This window comes from Gossypium raimondii, chromosome 2, assembly GCF_025698545.1.
Source record: "Gossypium raimondii isolate GPD5lz chromosome 2, ASM2569854v1, whole genome shotgun sequence".
In the NCBI taxonomy this organism is placed as follows: Eukaryota; Viridiplantae; Streptophyta; class Magnoliopsida; order Malvales; family Malvaceae; genus Gossypium; species Gossypium raimondii.
In genome coordinates, this window is record NC_068566.1 from 6,001,999 (window position 1) to 6,020,691 (window position 18,693).

The 18,693-nt window shown below is 35.4% G+C and overlaps 1 protein-coding gene across 5 annotated transcripts; it reads left to right on the forward strand.

Moving 5' to 3' along the window:
• Positions 1–701: 701 nt before the first annotated feature.
• Positions 702–16,974, forward strand: LOC105787861 (protein ACTIVITY OF BC1 COMPLEX KINASE 8, chloroplastic). Of its 5 annotated transcripts, none has more exons than XR_001131702.2 (22): positions 703–1,412; positions 2,171–2,306; positions 3,112–3,278; positions 3,539–3,659; positions 5,084–5,184; positions 5,478–5,576; positions 6,689–6,799; positions 6,902–6,981; positions 7,121–7,190; positions 12,433–12,506; positions 12,620–12,689; positions 12,781–12,869; positions 13,199–13,323; positions 13,884–13,964; positions 14,050–14,110; positions 14,221–14,275; positions 14,363–14,461; positions 14,573–14,662; positions 15,285–15,344; positions 15,467–15,590; positions 16,471–16,532; positions 16,611–16,974. XR_001131702.2 is itself a non-coding variant. In XM_012614448.2 (21 exons), exons 1-20 carry the CDS (start codon positions 885–887, stop codon positions 15,581–15,583), a joined length of 2,334 nt encoding a protein of 777 aa, XP_012469902.1. In that variant the 5' UTR covers positions 702–884; the 3' UTR covers positions 15,584–15,590; positions 15,884–16,208. The 5 variants fall into 5 exon arrangements, 3 of the variants coding, with proteins under 3 accessions (XP_012469902.1, XP_052481258.1, XP_012469901.1); XR_001131701.2 differs by having other exon boundaries at positions 16,630–16,974; XM_012614448.2 differs by lacking the exons at positions 16,471–16,532; positions 16,611–16,974 and adding an exon at positions 15,884–16,208 and having other exon boundaries at positions 702–1,412.
• The last annotated feature ends 1,719 nt before the right edge of the window (positions 16,975–18,693 follow it).

An 18,693-nucleotide genomic window follows, 5' to 3' on the forward strand; every position in this document is an offset into this window, starting at 1 on the left:
GATAACTATCTCTACTGACAAAAGCACCCCCTCTATAAACCATATATGACTCTCTGTGGAGGCTGAGGACAAAACCTTGACACGAAGACAATACCTTTGATTGTTGAGATCCAAGTCGGCAACTCAAAGAACAACATTTTAAAGATAAAATTTCTCTCGAAGGAGCCGATTCTCCTTTCATAAAACAAAATATAGATATAGATAAAGATAAAATAAAATAAAATAAAAATCTATATATATTATAAATTAACTGATATAAACGGATAGGGCAAGTATGATTTCATTTTATTTGGAAGAGAGTAACGTAGATAAAGCTACCATCGGCATTCGATACCCATACGGTATAACTACAAGTGAGTTTAGGCATGCACCCTAGTGGCACACTCAACATCAACCGGCAGGCTGACTTCACTAAACTCCAACTCCAGCAAGCCTAACATACATACGCGGCTAGGATTGTTTTTGGGTAAGATTTTTAAAAATACTTAACCAATTAAACGCAAACATAATTAACACGTGAGCATCCATCCAAATGAAAATTTTTTGCCAGACCAACACCCTTTGTGGCCAAGACATCTCCGCGCCATATTCTCCACCAATCACAACTCTAAATTCCTCTATTTCTCTATCCGCCTTTGCCACGTGTCCACCTTACCTCCACCCCTTTTTCTTCCTTTTTCACTTCATTTTCTGAAAAATCTGTCCGTTTCTCTGCAATCTCTTCACTCTCCCACCACAGGACATTCACAGTCCCAAATATATAACCCCAAAAAATAAAAAATAAAAATAAAAAAGAGAGAAAATAATGACTTTTTTGGGGGGTTAGTTAGGGTTTGATTCAAGTTTTCTGACTGTTGCAGGAAAATTTTAGTTCAGTTGCATTAATGGCGTCATCATCTCTACCATTACAAGAGCTTCACTTTCTCTCCCCGAGAACTACTTCGAAGCACCGGTTTTATCTCTCTAGATGTTCTTCTCTCTCTAGAGTTTCTCTTGCTGGGAACGGACATTTAAGGAACGGTGTCGTGCGTTCTCGAGTTCGAGCGCGTAAAGAGGAAGGAGTTTCCTATGAGGAAAGGGAGCGAGAATTTATCAAGGAAGTCAACGGTGGGTTTGGATCGAATGGGAATGGTAGTGCTAGTAAGTACGTGTATAAGAATGGATCGGTTGAGGGATATAATAATACCAACGGTGGAGTAGGAGTGGTGGAGAGTGAGGGCAATGGGAGCTTGGTCAAGTATGTGAACGGGAATGGGAATGGGAATGGTGCGGCGGCGGAAGTGATGGCAGCGGAGGTGATGCAGGTGGTAGAAAAGGAAGGAGTAGTTTCGGAGGAGGCGAGGAAAAAAAGGGTAGAAGATATTGGGAAAGAGGAGGCTTGGTTCAAGCGGAGCACTCAAGACCAGGTCGAGGTACTTGGTTTTACCTTTTGTGGAGTTGGGACTGATTTAGAAAAAACTTGGTTTTATTTGTTTTTACTTGCTTTTTTTGTTCTTAAAAGGTTCTGCGAAGCAAAGTAAATCATAGAAAGTAAAACCATATTAATTCAAAGGGAGCCAAAATATAAAAGTAGATTATGAATGTATTCTTTACAAAATGTGATATTTCTAATCCAATATATATATAAATTTGTATTCAAATACCATTTTTGCTTTCTGATTTTAGCAGCAAAAAACAATTAACAGAATTAGCAACTAATGATTCTTTTAAACAAATGTTGCCTCTAATATTATATAACAAGATATGGGGCTCATGGAATTTGAATATTGTGGTGAAAATTTTGTTTGCTTGTAAGTAAATGTACTACTAGTTCAGACTTTGCAGGATTGCTTTTAAAGTTTTGGTGTTGATCTCCATGATTAATGGAGCAGTATCTTATTTTGAATGTAGTATCTTATTTCATTATTAGAGAGGAGCGTCTACAGCTAATAATAACAAAAATCCAGGTTTAAGCTTGTGCTTGGGTGCCTTTTCCTTGATGTACTTTCTCACCCATTTCCGTGATGTTTGTTTGATTGCCTTGTATAATGTAATACAGTTGAGTTGACCGCATTGATTTGTTTTTAGTGTCACAACCATCTCTGTTTTGGTGCGTTTTCTACCTAAGTAGCTCTGGTTGTGTCCCTTCTATTTTGTATTAACTGTAATCTTGTGGCAATAAATCTTTCAGGTTTCTGTTGCTCCTGGGGGACGTTGGAGTAGATTCAAAACCTACTCAACAATACAGAGGACCTTGGAAATATGGGGATTTGTTCTAACTTTTGTATTTAAGGCATGGTTGAACAATCAGAAATTCTCCTATCAAGGTCAGTTACTGCTAGATATGCCCTTTCTCTTTGCAGTAAGCCTCCATGACAAATACAAAATTTGTTATTGTAAACCATTTCTTTCTTCCATCTGATGGAACAGAATAATAATAAAAATAATAAAAATAATAAAATAGTAATTATTTAATTAAAATTAATTGTCTCATTATCAATTGGTTCTGGTTATGTTAGAGGTTAGCTGCTTCGTAGGTTTATAGCTGTTAAAATACAGCACACCTGTATGACTGTCAGCAATTGCGCCGTGTTTTTCATTTTTCCCATCATTTACTTGGAGGAAAAATAGATTATAAAAATTGGTATAGCCCAAATTTGATCCATGACATATGATGAAAAAGGTGATATTTTCAGAAAATGGTATTTTAGAAAGAATACATCACAAATTATATAAGTTCATTGTTTTACATTTTAGCAACCCTAATTTAAGTTTGACTAGATAAAGGGATGTTATCTAATAGAATTAACATTCTTGAGATGAAATATAAAGAAGATTGCTAGATTGCGAAAAGAATTGGTTTTGAATGGTTGACATGATCCAGCAATGTTATCAGGATATAAAATTTTCTTTGTGATCCTTTTTATTCTGTATCCTGCCTTTATAGACAGTGAGTGTGCTTGTAGCATCCTCTTGCATTTCTGAACTACCACCAAATGTTGGAACATAGAAGTGCAAGGGGTGGCTTGTTTGACTTATGTCCTTAGATAAACCCTGTGGTCTTATATATCATATTGTTATGTATCCTTCTTGTTGGCATTATATATCTTGTTTTAAGGTGCATTCGTGCAGGAGGAATGACTGAGGAAAAGAAAGTTCTAAGGCGGAAGGCCCTGGCAAAATGGTTAAAAGAAAGCATCTTGAGATTGGGTCCTACTTTCATCAAAATTGGCCAGCAGTTCTCCACAAGGGTCGACATTCTTGCTCAAGAATATGTTGATCAGTTGTCAGAGCTACAGGTTGAAGTTCCTTTTCTTTTAAATTTTAAATTTTAACTTTTAGGTCGGATATTGTTTATTGTGAACGTTAGTTCTGCTTGTAGAAGAATTCATTCACGGCAGATTGTGAAATAAACTGTATAATAATTCTGTGCCCCAAAATCATATAATGATTTTCTAGTACATACTACCCCCTCCCTTCTACAAGAGAGAGTTAGCTAGCAATATGGTTTCTGAATTTAAAATTTTGTAGTATAGAATTTAATTCTATTCACATGCAGGATCAAGTTCCACCTTTTCCATCAGAGACTGCAGTATCCATTGTTGAAGAAGAGCTTGGAGCTCCTGTGGGTGTTATCTTTGATCGGTTTGACTATGAACCCATTGCTGCTGCTAGTCTTGGTAAGCTTCTTGACCTCTACATTTTTCTGATTTAATTTCTTTTTCATCACTGAATAAACATTTCATAAGATCAATTGGTAAAAGATGGATTTTTTTTTTCATTACAAATTGGGGAGGGGGATGGATTGCACAAGGCTTGAACCTTGGCCTTTGGTGTCAACTTATAACAATGTTGCCACCACAACTGTGGCTTTGTTGGTGGTAAAAGATGGATTATGCTGTGGTTAGTATGACCATTGTCAAATCACCAAATTTTATAACATACCCCCCTCCTCTCCCACCTGATTTTGAACAAGACTTTACAAAGATATGTTGCATCTCATGCCAAGTGGTATATTCAGAACAATTTTTGTTTTCTTCATTTAATTTTTCTGTTTTCTTTAATTCACTTATTTTACTTGTAAATAAAATTCGAACTCATACCAATTTGGTGGACTATTTAACGGTTTGACTAAAATAACATGTAAATAAGAAAGACGCAAAGATAAATTCAGAGCTAGCTGTGCCTAAAAGAAGTTTACTGATCTAATGTCTTCATATGATAATATATCAAGAACTGTTACTATTCTATTGCTTCATTAACACATTAATGTGGCATCTAATGCCTATTTAATTATATATATGAATTACTCTGTAGATTTCTATGAACTTGTTACAAGATGAGAGAGATATGGAATGTTATTACCCATTAGCAATAATGGAATTTTGACTTTCACTTTTCCCCCCAGTAGTAATAATTCAATTAAATGAAATAAAAAGAGCCCAAGTTTTCTGATGCTTGCATAAGGATGTGTCTAAATTGAGCACAATAACAGAATATGATCAATGTAACTGAGCTTCATGGTTGGAAAAGACTTGTTTGTTGTATGTTGGACATCCACTTATCATTTTGTACTCTCACATAACATATTAAGTGCTTATGTAAGTTAAAGCCTCACCAAACCACTCTTTATAACTATTAAAAAAATTGGAGTTGACTTTCTTGTCATCACATTATTTTTCCATTTGGCAGCAAATGAATTCAGCCATGTTGTTTATTTCTCCCCCACTCCCCCTTTAAAATTAGCCCTATCCAGATGATTTTTTAATTTCAATGAGTTTGCAAATGTTTAGAAGAGTCAATTTAAAAACAGAAGAAACAAATCGTATTCATGATTAAACGATAAAGGAGTAAGAGAACATACACAGGAAAAAGTTGGGTGTCTATACACTGACCGTGAACCATATTATGACACATCATTAATACGGTGAACTGATTTATACACTGTCAGTGTATAATTAAAATAATTTTATCTTTTAACTGGTGGCATCATGTGGTTCATTGGAAGGTATAGATCTATACACTGTTATTGTATCAAATATAAATCCATAATAGTTTGCTAGTTGATTAAATGGAATTGAAAGATTTATTGTTTCTTTTGCAGGCCAAGTCCATCGAGCAAAACTGAAAGGCCAAGAAGTAGTTGTCAAAGTACAAAGACCTGGTCTAAAGAGTCTCTTTGATATCGATCTTAAAAACCTGAGGGTTAGTTTACTAATTTTTGAAATTCTATGTACCACTGATAATGTTATCCCTTATCATGACTTCATCATGCCTATGGTTTATTAGCTTTTGTGACTTCTGGTGTGTTACCATTTACTCTTTGATTCGCTTGTCAAACATGATTTCTACTTAATTACTTTGGTTTTGCTATCACTATCATTGGGTACTAATAAACTGCTTATTTTCTATTAAGATAATCTTGAAAGGAACTTTTGGAAAATGAGAACGATTACAGAAGGTTAAAGATTCTGACTCTTGTTTGGTTTGGCTTTTAGGTAATAGCTGAATATCTTCAGAAGATAGACCCAAAGTCAGATGGTGCAAAGCGAGATTGGGTTGCAATTTATGATGAATGTGCAAGTGTGTTGTATCAGGTAGTCCCATTACTGTATCAGAAGCTATCAAGTGCCTTGCTTCTGAATTGCTTTAATGCTAGATTGTGTGCAATTTGCAATTGCTAATATTTCCCCATAAAATTTATGCATGAAGATTATTTTAAGTTTTAAGGACCTTTTTGCTTCTTAAAGGCTGATGCTCGAAAGATCTCAATGTCACAAGACTGGATGAAATTAAAATAATGAACTAGGAAGAGACTTAAAGGCAAGTGAGGATAAACAAGCAGGGAATAAATGAAATAAGAAGGAAAACCTTATAAACAGGGAAAGTTCAGGATTTTAGGGAGAATTGGAAGAACCTGGGGGGAAACTGAGAAAGAACCACTAGAGGCAAAATATCTTAGTAATTCATCATCCAAAAATTGTAGAAGCTAAAATCAGATGAGTGTAAATTAAACCTTAAACCATAAGTAGATCTACCTCATTAACTATGTAAGAATTGAGTGCACATTTTAGATTAAATAACCAAAGGATTTATTAGGAATAAGAATGATGAAATGATTGGATTGTATACTCATGCAACATGGTGAGGGAAGGGAATAGTGAAGATTTCTTTACTAGTGAAGGCATAATTGGTGTTTAATTGGATCCTATGTCATGACCAAACCTTCTAGCCTTATGCTAAAGACTCTTTTTAAAGGGAGAACTCTTGGCGGAAGTTTGAAATTAAGGATTTTGTGCTATGGCTCTGAGCTTCCAATAAGGGTAAGATATTGATAAACACAGAAGATAGCATGAATAGTAGTTAGACTTCAAGGGAATGTCCTAAACTAGAGATGTTAATAATAATGTAGGAAGAGCATTAATTAGTCATGCTCACTGTTTAGACTCATGTTTTTGAGAATTTTGAAAGATCTTATGTATATGAAAATGTAAAATATCGGCCAGGGAATGAGAATGCATTTTGGATTGCCATTAAATTCAGTAATTAAAAAGCAACATATAGGCAAACTATTTGAGTTTTTTATCATCTTGACCGGCGGGTTAAACGCATAATCTTACCTAGTGCGAGTTACTTTCTTCTTTCTGCGAATTCTGCAATTATTGTCATTGATATTAACTTATACAATATGCATATATGCAATTTTCAGGAAATTGATTACACAAAGGAAGCTGCCAATGCAGAATTATTTGCCAGTAATTTCAAAGACATGGATTATGTGAAAGTTCCATCAATATACTGGGAATACACCACACCACAGGTATGAATTTTATGAATTTATAAAAAAAAAAAAAAATAGAGTTGGAATGTCTTCTGGATTTACATTCTTAAATATTTAGATTTATCCATGTAATCTGTGTAGGTCTTGACAATGGAGTATGTTCCTGGGATCAAAATAAACAAGATTCAAGCTTTAGATCAGCTGGGAGTTGATCGGAAAAGGTTTTGCTAATTTCCCTAGCGAAAACAGTATTTCATGCATTGCTTTCTTCTCTTACATATTAACAAGTGATTACAAGATATGATGTTCATGTGTTACCCTTCATGCTCTTCACAGTTATTATATTTTTATGTGATGCAGGTTGGGCAGATATGCAGTTGAATCTTACTTGGAACAAATTTTGTCTCATGGTTTTTTCCATGCTGACCCAGTGAGTTTCTATAATCAGTTTTAATTTGTTGGGCTTTTATACAAATAAGCAAGGTATTTGGGTTTATTTGTGGAACTGCTAGGTCAAGGGGTGTCAGTTCAATATTATGTTTGCACTTTAAACTTGGGTATAACATGCCATAGTTTCAAAGGAATGCTTTGCTTTTCGTTTTGTAGGCCTAGTATTTTTTTAGAACTAAAATGTGCAGTATTCGATTAGCAGTACCTGCTTTTATTTAATTATTTACTCAGATTACAAACTCCACTTCCTGAGCTCCTCCTGCTTTATTTAACTAGAAACTTAAATTACTGATATTAGAAATTTTGCAAAAATTCAAATGTAATTGGGGTTGATGGATAGATACCTTTTCCTGCTGGAGTTCTCTTTGAGTTCCTTTATCCACCAGCTTACTTAGTCAGCTCTAACCCTTGAAGCACAAACATTGCACTATACATGTGTATACATGTGTAGCAGTTGGCTTTAAAACATAATGTGCAGTCTTGTTAATTGATAATTCCCTGTTTCATTATTTCTTTTCTTAGACATTATTGAATCAATCCTCATTTCCTCCTAGCTTCTTTCTTCATTATACTATAGCAAGAAAAAGATTAGACAACCATATGCTTACTGGAACTACTAACATTTTGAACGTTAGAAATAGGCTTTTTCTATTATATTTTCTCACAAGGAATTACACTAATATTTATATACATAGTGAGCCTAACTTAGGAAACTCTGTACTAGGAAACAGACTAATTCAAGGGATGCTGTCTCTTAAAAACAGCCTTAAAGTTAGGGATAACAATTAATAAAATATTTACAGAATCCTATCTGATACACTCAAGATTCCTTATTAGGAAACTGTAATCTGACACTCCCTTCAAGCTGGGAAGTGGATATCATCCATTCTCAGCTTGCTTACTTGTTTCTGAAAGATCTTCCCAGATAATCCTTTGGTAAGTATGTCTGCCAGTTGACCATCAGTGGACACAAATGGAGTGCTAATTAAGCCACTGTCAAGTTTCTCCTTTATAAAATGTCTGTCAACCTCAACGTGCTTCGTACGATCATGTTGAACTGGATTATGTGCAATATTGATAGCAGACTTATTATCACAATACAACTTCATTGGACATTCCCACTTGATCTTCAGATCTTCCAAAATAATTTTCAGCCATAATAATTCACAAATTCCAAGAGCTATCGCCCTAAATTCAGCTTCTGCACTAGATCTAGCCACAACATTCTGTTTTTTCCTCTTCCAAGTCACAAGGTTGCCTCCTAGAAAAGTGCAATAGCGCAAGGTTGATCTTTTACCAACCATAGACCCTGTATAATCTGCATCAGTATAGGCTTCAAGGGTTAAATTCTCCCCTTTCTTAAATAGGATTCCTTTGCCTGTAGTGCCTTTTAAGTACTGTAGAATCTGATACACAACTCGAAGATGTGATTCTTTGGGATTGTGCATGAACTAACTTACAACACCAACTACATAGGCAATATCCGATCTAGTATGTGACAAGTAAATGAGCTTCCCCACAAGTTTTTAATATGAACCTTTATCAACTGCTGCATCTTCTAGTGCATCTCCAAGTCTGTGGTTTACCTTTATGGGTGTCTCTGCTGGTTTACATCCCAACTTGCTCGTCTCTGTCAACAAATCAATTATGTATTTTTGCTGAGATATGAAGATTCCTTCCCGAGAGTGTGCTACTTCAATACCAAGGAAATATTTTAACTTACCAAGCTCTTTGACTTCAAATTCTTTTACTAGGCATTTCTTTAAATTTTCCATTCCTTCCAGATCATCATCAGTCACTATAATGTCATTTACATAGACTAATAAAGCGGTCATTCCCCCTGAAGATGAGTGCTTTACAAACAGAGTGTGATCTCCTTGACTCTGTTTATACCCCAACTTGAGCATTACTTTGGTAAATCTTTCAAACCAAGCTCCTGGGGACTGTTTTAGTCCGTACAAAGCCTTTTTTAGTCTACAAACTACCTGTCCTATATTTGGACTGAATCCTGGTGGAACATACATATAGACTTCCTCCTCAAGGTCACCATGTAAAAAGGCGTTTTTGATGTCAAATTGTTGTAATTTCCAGCCTCGGTTGGCAGCGAGTGACAACAACACTCTCACAATGTTCATCTTTGCAACAGGGGCAAATGTCTCAAGGTAGTCTATTCCATACATTTGAGTGTACCCTTTAGCAACCAATCTTGCTTTGTACCTCTCCAAAGAACCATCTGACTTATATTTCACTGTGTACACCCAACGACATCCAACTGGTTTCTTTCCTCTCGATAATCTTACCAAATCCCATGTCTTATTTTTTTTCAAGGGCTTCCATTTCAATCTTCATGGCATTTTTCCAATTCTCATAATTTAATGCCTCGGATACAGTTTTGGGAATGGAGATAGAATTTAGGCTAGTAAGAAAGGCTTTGTGGTTATGGGACAAATTTTTGTAAGACATGAATAAGTACAAGGGATGTTTTGTACAGTCTCTAGTTCTTTTTCTAATAGCAATGGGAAAATCATAGTCTCTCTGATCTGAATTTTCAGTAATATTTAAAGTAGGTTCAGCAATTACATTGGGTTGTAGAGTAGCAGGTTGTATATCCGAAGAAGATGATTGAACTTGCACCGGTGTCTTCTTCCTTGAGTAAACCAGTAAAGGACGAGTAGTGTCCTAAATCCCTTTTTGTGATTCGGGTGTATTAGGCTTTATTTCGGGTTGCATAGGTTCAAGTTGGGCAGGTTGGTTGGTAGGCAATGACTGAGTGTTTGACAGCTGGACAGGAGTTGGAAAATCAAGAATGTTTAGCTGCTGGACAGGAGCTGGAAATTCAAGAAGAAAGAATTTTGTGTCTTTATCTTTTGTGAATAAGCTCTCCCTTTGAAGATAAGGACGAGTAAAGAAATTCTCTTGTTCTGCAAAAGTAACATCCGCTGAAATATAAAATGTTTTGGTGGCTGGATGATAGCATTTGTACCCTTTTTATGTGGAAGAATAACCGATAAAGACACATTTGACAGCTCGTGGATCGAGTTTTCTCCTAATTTGAGAATGTACATGTACAAAGGCAACACATCCAAATATTTTGGGAGTAAGGTTTGAGGTATTGAAATCACGAAAGAATTTTGCTATAACTTGCATAGGACTTTGAGAGTCAAGGACTTTTGTAGGCAATCTATTTATCATACGAGTAGCAGTTAAAACAATTCCCCCCAGTATTGTTTAGGGACATTTTTTTGAAACAAGAGAGCTCTGGTAATAGCTAAAATGTGACCATTCTTTCTTTCGGCAACACCATTTTGTTGGGGTGTGCTAACACAAGATGACTCATGTATAATGCCTTTTTCTTGAAAATATGGGGAGAGAAATTGATTGAAGTAGTCCTTGGTATTGTCTGACCTAAACCTTTTTATTTCAGCTCCAAATTGTGTTTTGATCATGTTGTAAAAGGTTGGAAAGACAGACCTTACATCAGATTTCTGTTTTAAAAGAAATATCCAAGACACACGGGTACAATCATCAATAAAGGATACAAACCACCGAGCCCCAGAGATGTATGAAATAGTGGATGGTCCCCAAATATCACTATGAATAAGAGTAAAAGGAGCGGATGTCCTTATATTGCTTATCAGAAAATAGGTACGTTTATGTTTGGCAAGTTCACAAACATCACAATGGAGTTTTTCAACAGTTATCCCTTTGAACAATGAAGGAAATATCATTTTAAGGACTCTAAATGATGGATGACAAAGGCGGAGGTGATGGAGCCAAATTTGGTCTTTATTGGTTTTAACAGATTTGGATATGAAAGATAATGGTGAGGAATTCAGAGCACTAACTTCTCCACTGGATTCTTCAAGATAGTATAGGTCATTTACTTCCTTAGCATGTCTAATCATCCTCCTCGTATTCTGTTTCTGAAAAAAAATCAATTGGGATAAAAAACCACACTACAGTTAGTCTTTGGTAATTTTTTGGATGGAGAAAAAATTGGTAAACAGTTTTGGAACGTGAAGGACATTTTTAAGAGTAAGAGTCTAGTTTATAACAATATCACTCTGACCAGCCACTGTGATCATAGAACCATCGACTACTGTTATCTTTCTATTATTAGGACAAGGTGTATATGAAATAAATTTTTGTGAGGAGTGGGTCATGTGGTCTGTAGCTCCTGAGTCAAGGACCCAAGACCTGTTGGTGACTGTATCCGAGACTTTAGAATCTTGAGAAGAGGATATACCTGAAAAAGCCAAACTACAAGTACTTGTTGAAGAAAATTTTTCCAATGGTCCCAGCAAATTCTTCCCATTTAACCTGTAGGCTACTTGGATGTTCTGCAACTCACTTGTTGGGTTGGAGTTGTTCATAGAGACTTCTGAAATATCCCCATTGGTATTGGTTTGGACAATTTTAAACATATTTCTTTTGAACAAAATATACAGGCATGAGGGTTGAGCGGGAGTAAAAAAAATGCCAGAAAAAAGAAAAAATTCCCAGAAATCGGGCTAACCTGATACCATGTTAGAAATAGGCTTTTTCTATTATATTTTCTCACAAGGAATTGCACTAATATTTATATACATAGTGAGCCTAACTTAGGAAACTCTGTACTAGGAAATAGACTAATTCTAGGGATGCCGTCCCTTAAAAACAGCCTTAAAGTTAGAGATAGCAATTAATAAAATATTTACAGAATCCTATCTGATACACTCAAGATTCCTTATTAGGAAACTGTAATCTGACAGAAATCAAATGTAATTAAGGTTGATATGTTTTTCCTGTGCACTTTTCCATTACATAAGTTCCTCCAGCCACCAGTTTTCGTACCCAGCTTAGCTATCTTTTCTAGAGTAGTTATTTCTCAATTTCAAGTTAGTAACGCTCAAAAACTTAGAATTAGCTAATGTATAAAATGTAGGCTGACCAAGAGAGCCAAGAATTGTGTAAACTGCCTCCTTATTTATGGTTAAGATCATTTAGAAGAAGTTCTGGGAGTTTTAGCAGTTTATGTTTTCATTTCTGTCTTATAGTATATTCCAATAATTGGGAGACTTGCTGTAGCCCATTCATACCTGTTCTAGGTCTTGAGACCCATAGCTGTAGTAGTTATAAATAAGCCGTAGTCCTCAAGTTCCATGATTTCTCAATGCTATACGGTCCCTCAGGTATTTCTAACAAGAGCTTTCTTGTGTTTTCTTTTTCTTCCATTTCTGCAGCATCCAGGAAATATTGCTGTTGATGATTTTAATGGTGGACGGTTGATCTTCTATGACTTCGGCATGATGGGAAGGTAATTTCCTATTCTAGGGTTAGCTATTTGCAGGCAACATTCTGGATAGAAAGCTTTTCAGGTCTGTTGGTAACTTTGCCTGACATATATCTTCTGTTTTTGCTACCTTGCAGCATCAGTTCAAACATCAGAGAAGGCTTGTTGGAAGCATTCTATGGAATCTATGAGAAGGATCCTGATAAGGTAATTATGTCTTTAAGGAACAGCCATATCATGCATTAGTTTGTGGACCTCCGTTGTTATATTCTGTTACTGATTAAGGTAACCTTAATAGGTCCTTCAAGCAATGATTCAGATGGGCGTTCTTGTTCCTACTGGAGATATGACTGCTGTCAGACGGACGGCACAATTCTTCCTTAATAGGTGGATTACAAGAAAAAATCCTATGGTTTTAACTTTTCACAGCATCCTTAAGTTTCTTTTGTCTAATAGGAGGATCTTGGCTTAAACTTTAAAGTGTGCTTTTGTATGCATGCCTAAAACTGGAAAGATAAAGAGTTCATTTTATCTGTGAAATTAGTAATTGGATATGCTCTTTGCCTGTTGAACGAAGGTTTAGAAGTAAGTTTAAACTATTTTTTTATTTAATTGGGTTAAAAAAGGGCATGGGTGGCAAAAGTGATGTACATTACAGTTGTCTCTTTCATCTAATATTTTGCTGAATGTGAAGTACATAAATGTAATTTTTTCAGTTTTGAAGAGCGACTTGCTGCTCAAAGAAGGGAGAGAGAAATGGCTACAACAGAACTTGGATTTAAGAAACCATTGACAAAGGAGGAAAAGATTGCAAAAAAAAAGGAACGCCTGGCTGCAATCGGTAATACATTTGGTGCTATTTTTTTTCTTTTTAGTGTAAAATAAGGTTTTACTAACTCAGCAAAAAGGACATGAGACATTTTCATAACTTCAGTGGAGAAGACTCACTAAGCATCTAACAGGCTATTTGTTTGCAAGTTATTTGACATTTACATGGATACACACACATACTAGCGATCAGAGGAAAAAGATAATGTCAGCTTCTTTATCAGCTGATCAATTTTGAAAAATATCGGTATCATACGTCTTATGAAAAGATTGCCTTACTTCCAAGGTCTGGCCTTTTTCCTCCTCTTAACAAGAACAATATTTGCATTATGTGGACATTACATGTGGTTGGATATTGAAAGCTCTTCAAAACTTGAGTTGTCTTCCTTTATGTTAGAATCAATTGATACATCCTAGAAAGACCTCCCTTTTTAAGTTTGAATTGTATTTCTTCCAATCTATTAATGTCCATTTATTTCTTCCTTGAGTTAATAATTCAGCTGTTTACCCTTTTATTTGTTCACTAAAAATAGCGGGTTCCTGCTTCTCATGGATGTTTCATTACCTGAACAGGGGAAGATTTATTAGCCATTGCAGCAGATCAACCCTTTCGATTCCCTGCCACATTCACATTTGTTGTCAGATCATTTTCAGGTAATATATATTAACCTGGTGGCTTCATTTCTATTTGTGCTTTGTTGAACAAGAACCTTAGCACCATGAATTATTTCCTCTGCAGTATTAGACGGCATCGGGAAGGGCCTTGATCCTCGGTTTGACATAACTGAGATTGCAAAACCGTGAGTGTGGTTTAACTCTTTAAGATCTTTGAAGTTTTCACTCATCTTTCAAAGGTTTCGTCATTCATTTTGTCAGTATATCTGATTATCTTGCATTTTATTGCTCCTAGCTATGCACTGGAGTTGTTAAAATTTCGTGAAGCTGGAGTTGAAGTTGTGTTGAAGGCAATCTTCTAATCTTTGAATCTGGTTTTGAGTTGTATTTTTCATGATACAGTTCCATTTTCATGATAATCTGTATAAATATTTCAGGACTTCAGAAAGAGATGGGACAGGCAGTCCCGTGCGTTCTATAACTTATTTAGGCAGGCAGATAGAGTTGAGAAGCTTGCTGAAATCATCCAAAGATTGGTAAGGCTCTAGATTCCTTCTATGATTTTGTTTGAAAGGTTAAAATAGTTTCTATGTTATATCAATTGTTTCAAATGTTAAATTAATGTTGCAAAATTTTGCATATTACAGGAGCAAGGTGATCTGAAGCTCAGAGTACGAGCTTTGGAGTCTGAAAGGGCTTTCCAACGTGTTGCTACTGTTCAGAAGACTGTAGGGAGCGTAAGTTAAATCATAAATTTCTTTTTCTTTCTGTCTAATTTCATCGTTTGAGATTTGTTTTTAACTATGAAAACATTTTAAGTTCCTTCAAACATCATTTTGCACTGTTGAATTATTGGCTTTCTTGCATTTCCAAGTGGATATAGTAAGTTTTTTCTTTTTTGTTTTTATTTTTTTGGGGGGGGGGGGGGTGGGGGTGGGGGTGGCGGACTTCACATTAAGTTCTCTTGTATGCATCCTTCCATAGGTTGGCAACTTGTTAATTGGAGATGTAGGCCCAGCATGATCCTTCCATAAGTTTATTCCCTAGTATTATATTCTAATGGTGCATTTGGGAGGACTGGGGAAGTGATGGGATATGTGACAATGAAGTTCATGGATTGCTGGTACAAGTGAAAATCAGACTTTAAGAAGTTCAGAATGGATCAAGTCTTGTGTATTTCAGATATTACTAGAATTGAAGGGTTTTATAGCTTACTGAATTGTTTTCCATTTATAACTTCAAAGGACATTTACGTTCTTGGTAGCTTTTGAACATATTCTACGATGTGGAAAACATTTGGAATGTTCTTCAAAACTAGATATTTACATGGTGATCCTGTTCCTTTTTACCTATAAACAGGCAGTAGCTGCTGGAAGCCTGATCAATCTCGCAACAATTTTGTACCTCAATTCCATTCGAGTAAGCTCTCTATTTTGTTGGCCAAAAAAGTGCTCTCTATTTTAATATGAATCTATGTATATCTACACCCCTCAGTTCTTGACTGTCTCTTTAATCATTTGCTCTTATGGTTATCAATTTAGGTGCCAGCTGTTGCTGCATACGTCATCTGTGCATTTTTCAGCTTTCAAGTTCTTATTGGTATTATTAAGGTGAAAAGATTTGACCAGCGAGAAAGGTTGATAACAGGAACTGCTTGAGTAACAGGTAAGCAAAATTTATTTCTTTTACACTTTAAGCATCTTGTTTTAAGTTTCTTCATCTTTGTAGATAATATATAGTGTAAATGAGATTCATCAATGTTGTTTTAGACGCTTGAACTACTGATAAGATTAAGGGTATGATTGATAGAGTGGAAAAGTGGGAGGATCAATAGAGAATGGTGAAAAAGTGGAAAGAATATGAAATTTGGGTGCACTTGGTAGGAAAGAGAAGTGAGAGGAAAGATTTATCATTTTCCACAAACAAAGACAAATCTGTTGTTATGAACACATGAACAGGATAGTCACAGGGCGTTTGACGGGGAAGTTGAAGTCAATTGTCTTCCCTGCTCCAAATTGGCAACGAAAGACGAAAGAAAACTAGGTTGATTTGAGTGAAGTGTTTACATTTACTAGATTCTTTATATTTTTCAAGATCTATTTTCTCATCTCAACTTACAAAGGGTATGTCTTAATCAAATGCCTAGTGGCATACATTTTATTTTCTTTCCTCTCATTTTTTCAATCATACCTAGCAATGGGTATGAAGAAAATTATATATATACTCTTTTGTACCTTTCCTACCAAGCATACTAATGGAAAGAAAAACACAATTTCTATCTTCCACTTTTCTCATCTTTCGAGTTTTCTTACCACTCAACCAAGCAAATACTAAGTATATCATCATACTATTAGACGTAAATAACAAGTCAGACTCCTACGTGCTCTCTTTGATGCATCCTTTTCTTTTTGTTATGAAAAAAGAAATATAAACATATCAATGTAGATTAATGCCTGCTTTCATGTTATTCTCGTGTTACTCTTCTAGTAAGTTATATCACAGGAGCCGGGAATACATAATGGAGGTTTAAACCTCGTCTTTGCAGATTTGAAGATTCAACTCGGAGGAAACTTTGATGATAAATCAATCTCTACCCACAGAAACAAAGTGAGAGGCATAGATACACTACATTTTTTGTTTGTTAATTCAACATAAATGAAAGCCTTCAACTTGGTAAATTTTTAGCCAAATGGATGTTTAACAGCTAAGCACTTGGGATGGCCTTAAAAGCTCTCAAAGATCTTGATGATGTTCTAGCCAGAGCTTAGTTGCGGCAATTCCTGTAGCAACTTCATATTTTCAATTCTCGAGTTAGCAGTTTTTTTATCATCGGCTGGCCTGATTTTCATGTAGCCTTTTAGCCATAGCATAGATTAACTTCTGCAGAAATTCAATGTTTAAGTGTTAGCATAATGTATCCCCCTGTCAATTTACTAAGGGGCATGTCTATAAGCTGTGTATAATATTTCAACATACGAGAAAATGTTGTGTAATTTGTAAGTTATACACCATTCACAGACTACAAATTCAATTATGGTTTCTATCTTAACGGCTTGCTATACATATATATTTTTTTCCTGACAGATTGCACACTTCTGAACTTTTTTTGTTTAAACATGTCTGTTTTATGGTACATGAAGACTAATCTTTTCGGAGTTTGTAATTGTCCCGTTCAAAAATATCATCTACAAGGTTCAAACTTGAGTTTTATTTATTTTATCATTGTATCCAGCATTTATTAATAATTATATTTGGAATCCAGTTTGGAATGAACAGAAAATGTTGATAAATATGAGATTCAAATCTGATTTGGTGTTGTTTGACCCGAAGATCACCAGAGCCTCTTCTACCAACTATGGTTTTTGAAAACAAAAGTGATACGAAATGGAGGTGAAGTGGTCCTGGAGTTATAAGTAGGCAATTACATGCACTTTGTTGTTACTTGACAAATGATGATGCCACAATGAGAAAAGACGAGAGAAAAAAAGGCAAGAAAAGCTTGGATTTGAAAACTGTAGAAACGCCAACTTCCAACAATTGAAAAGGTTATTATTATATTATTATTATTTCCTAAATTCTTTATTCATTAGCTGTCAGTCACTTGATGTATCCTTTTATAATCATTCAAGATGCTAAAGCAGATGGGGTGGGCGGTGTTATGCCCCACTCCCCCTCCGGTATCATCATCTTTCTATTTGACCTAATTTCCAATTGCTATACACTTAAACAGTGATTGTACTTGACATTGTGGTTGGGGGCCAGATCGGTACATTCACATACCCTCAAATATAAATCTTTAGCTCTATTCTTTGTACGGAAGGGGAAATGTCAACATGCAAAACTCTTTTTTCGTCTCTGACGGCTTCAGCTGTTCTACCTTAGTCCTTGGACTTGTCTGAGTTGTGGATTTAATCCTTACACTCTAATTTGATTCGTTTTAGTCCCTTTACTTTTCAATTTGGTTAATTTTAGTCCTTTTATTTTTTTTAATTTTAAAATTTTAGTCTTGAAACGAACGGTAGTGGCTAAATTCGTTAGGTCGAATTCTGCTATTGGTCTTGTAAGTTGTGGATTTAGTTCCTGTTGTCCAATTTGATCATTTTTAGTGCCTATGCTTTTCGGGTTTTGAAATTTCAATCGTTATCCAAACAATAGTTGTTAAATTCATTAACTAAAATAGTTTGGTTTTTCTGTGAGTGTGATGTGAAAATAACAAGATGATATAATATTACACAGACGATAATATGTTTACCATGTAAAATATTAGAAATAACATAATTTAACTTAATGAACTTAACAGTTACTAATTGGCCAAAACTGAAAATTCAAATTATAGAAAAGCATAAGGTTAAATAATGACCAAATTAAAGTATAAGAACAAAATTCAGAAGGTATGTATATATTGTACAAGGTACCTCTGTGGATACCCTTGCCGGTTGACTTCCTTCGTCGATCACGATCAAATCCACTAAGATACCTCCTCTATCAATACTAATCACTCTAAAGGAATGCTCAAGCCCATCGCATTGACTTGATAGTCATTACCCATCTTCTGTGCACCTTACAACATCACATCGCTACCCTATAACATCACGTAACAACCCTCATTGAAGGGCAATGAGGGAACCGTCCACCTATGAGAATCCACTACCTAATTAAAAACCCTAAACTCTCTTAAGGAGAGGACATAAACACCCATACTCTATTCTCTTTCCCCTTTCTCCTCTCCTCTTTTTTTTTCAATGGCGGAGATAGGAGATCGATTCAC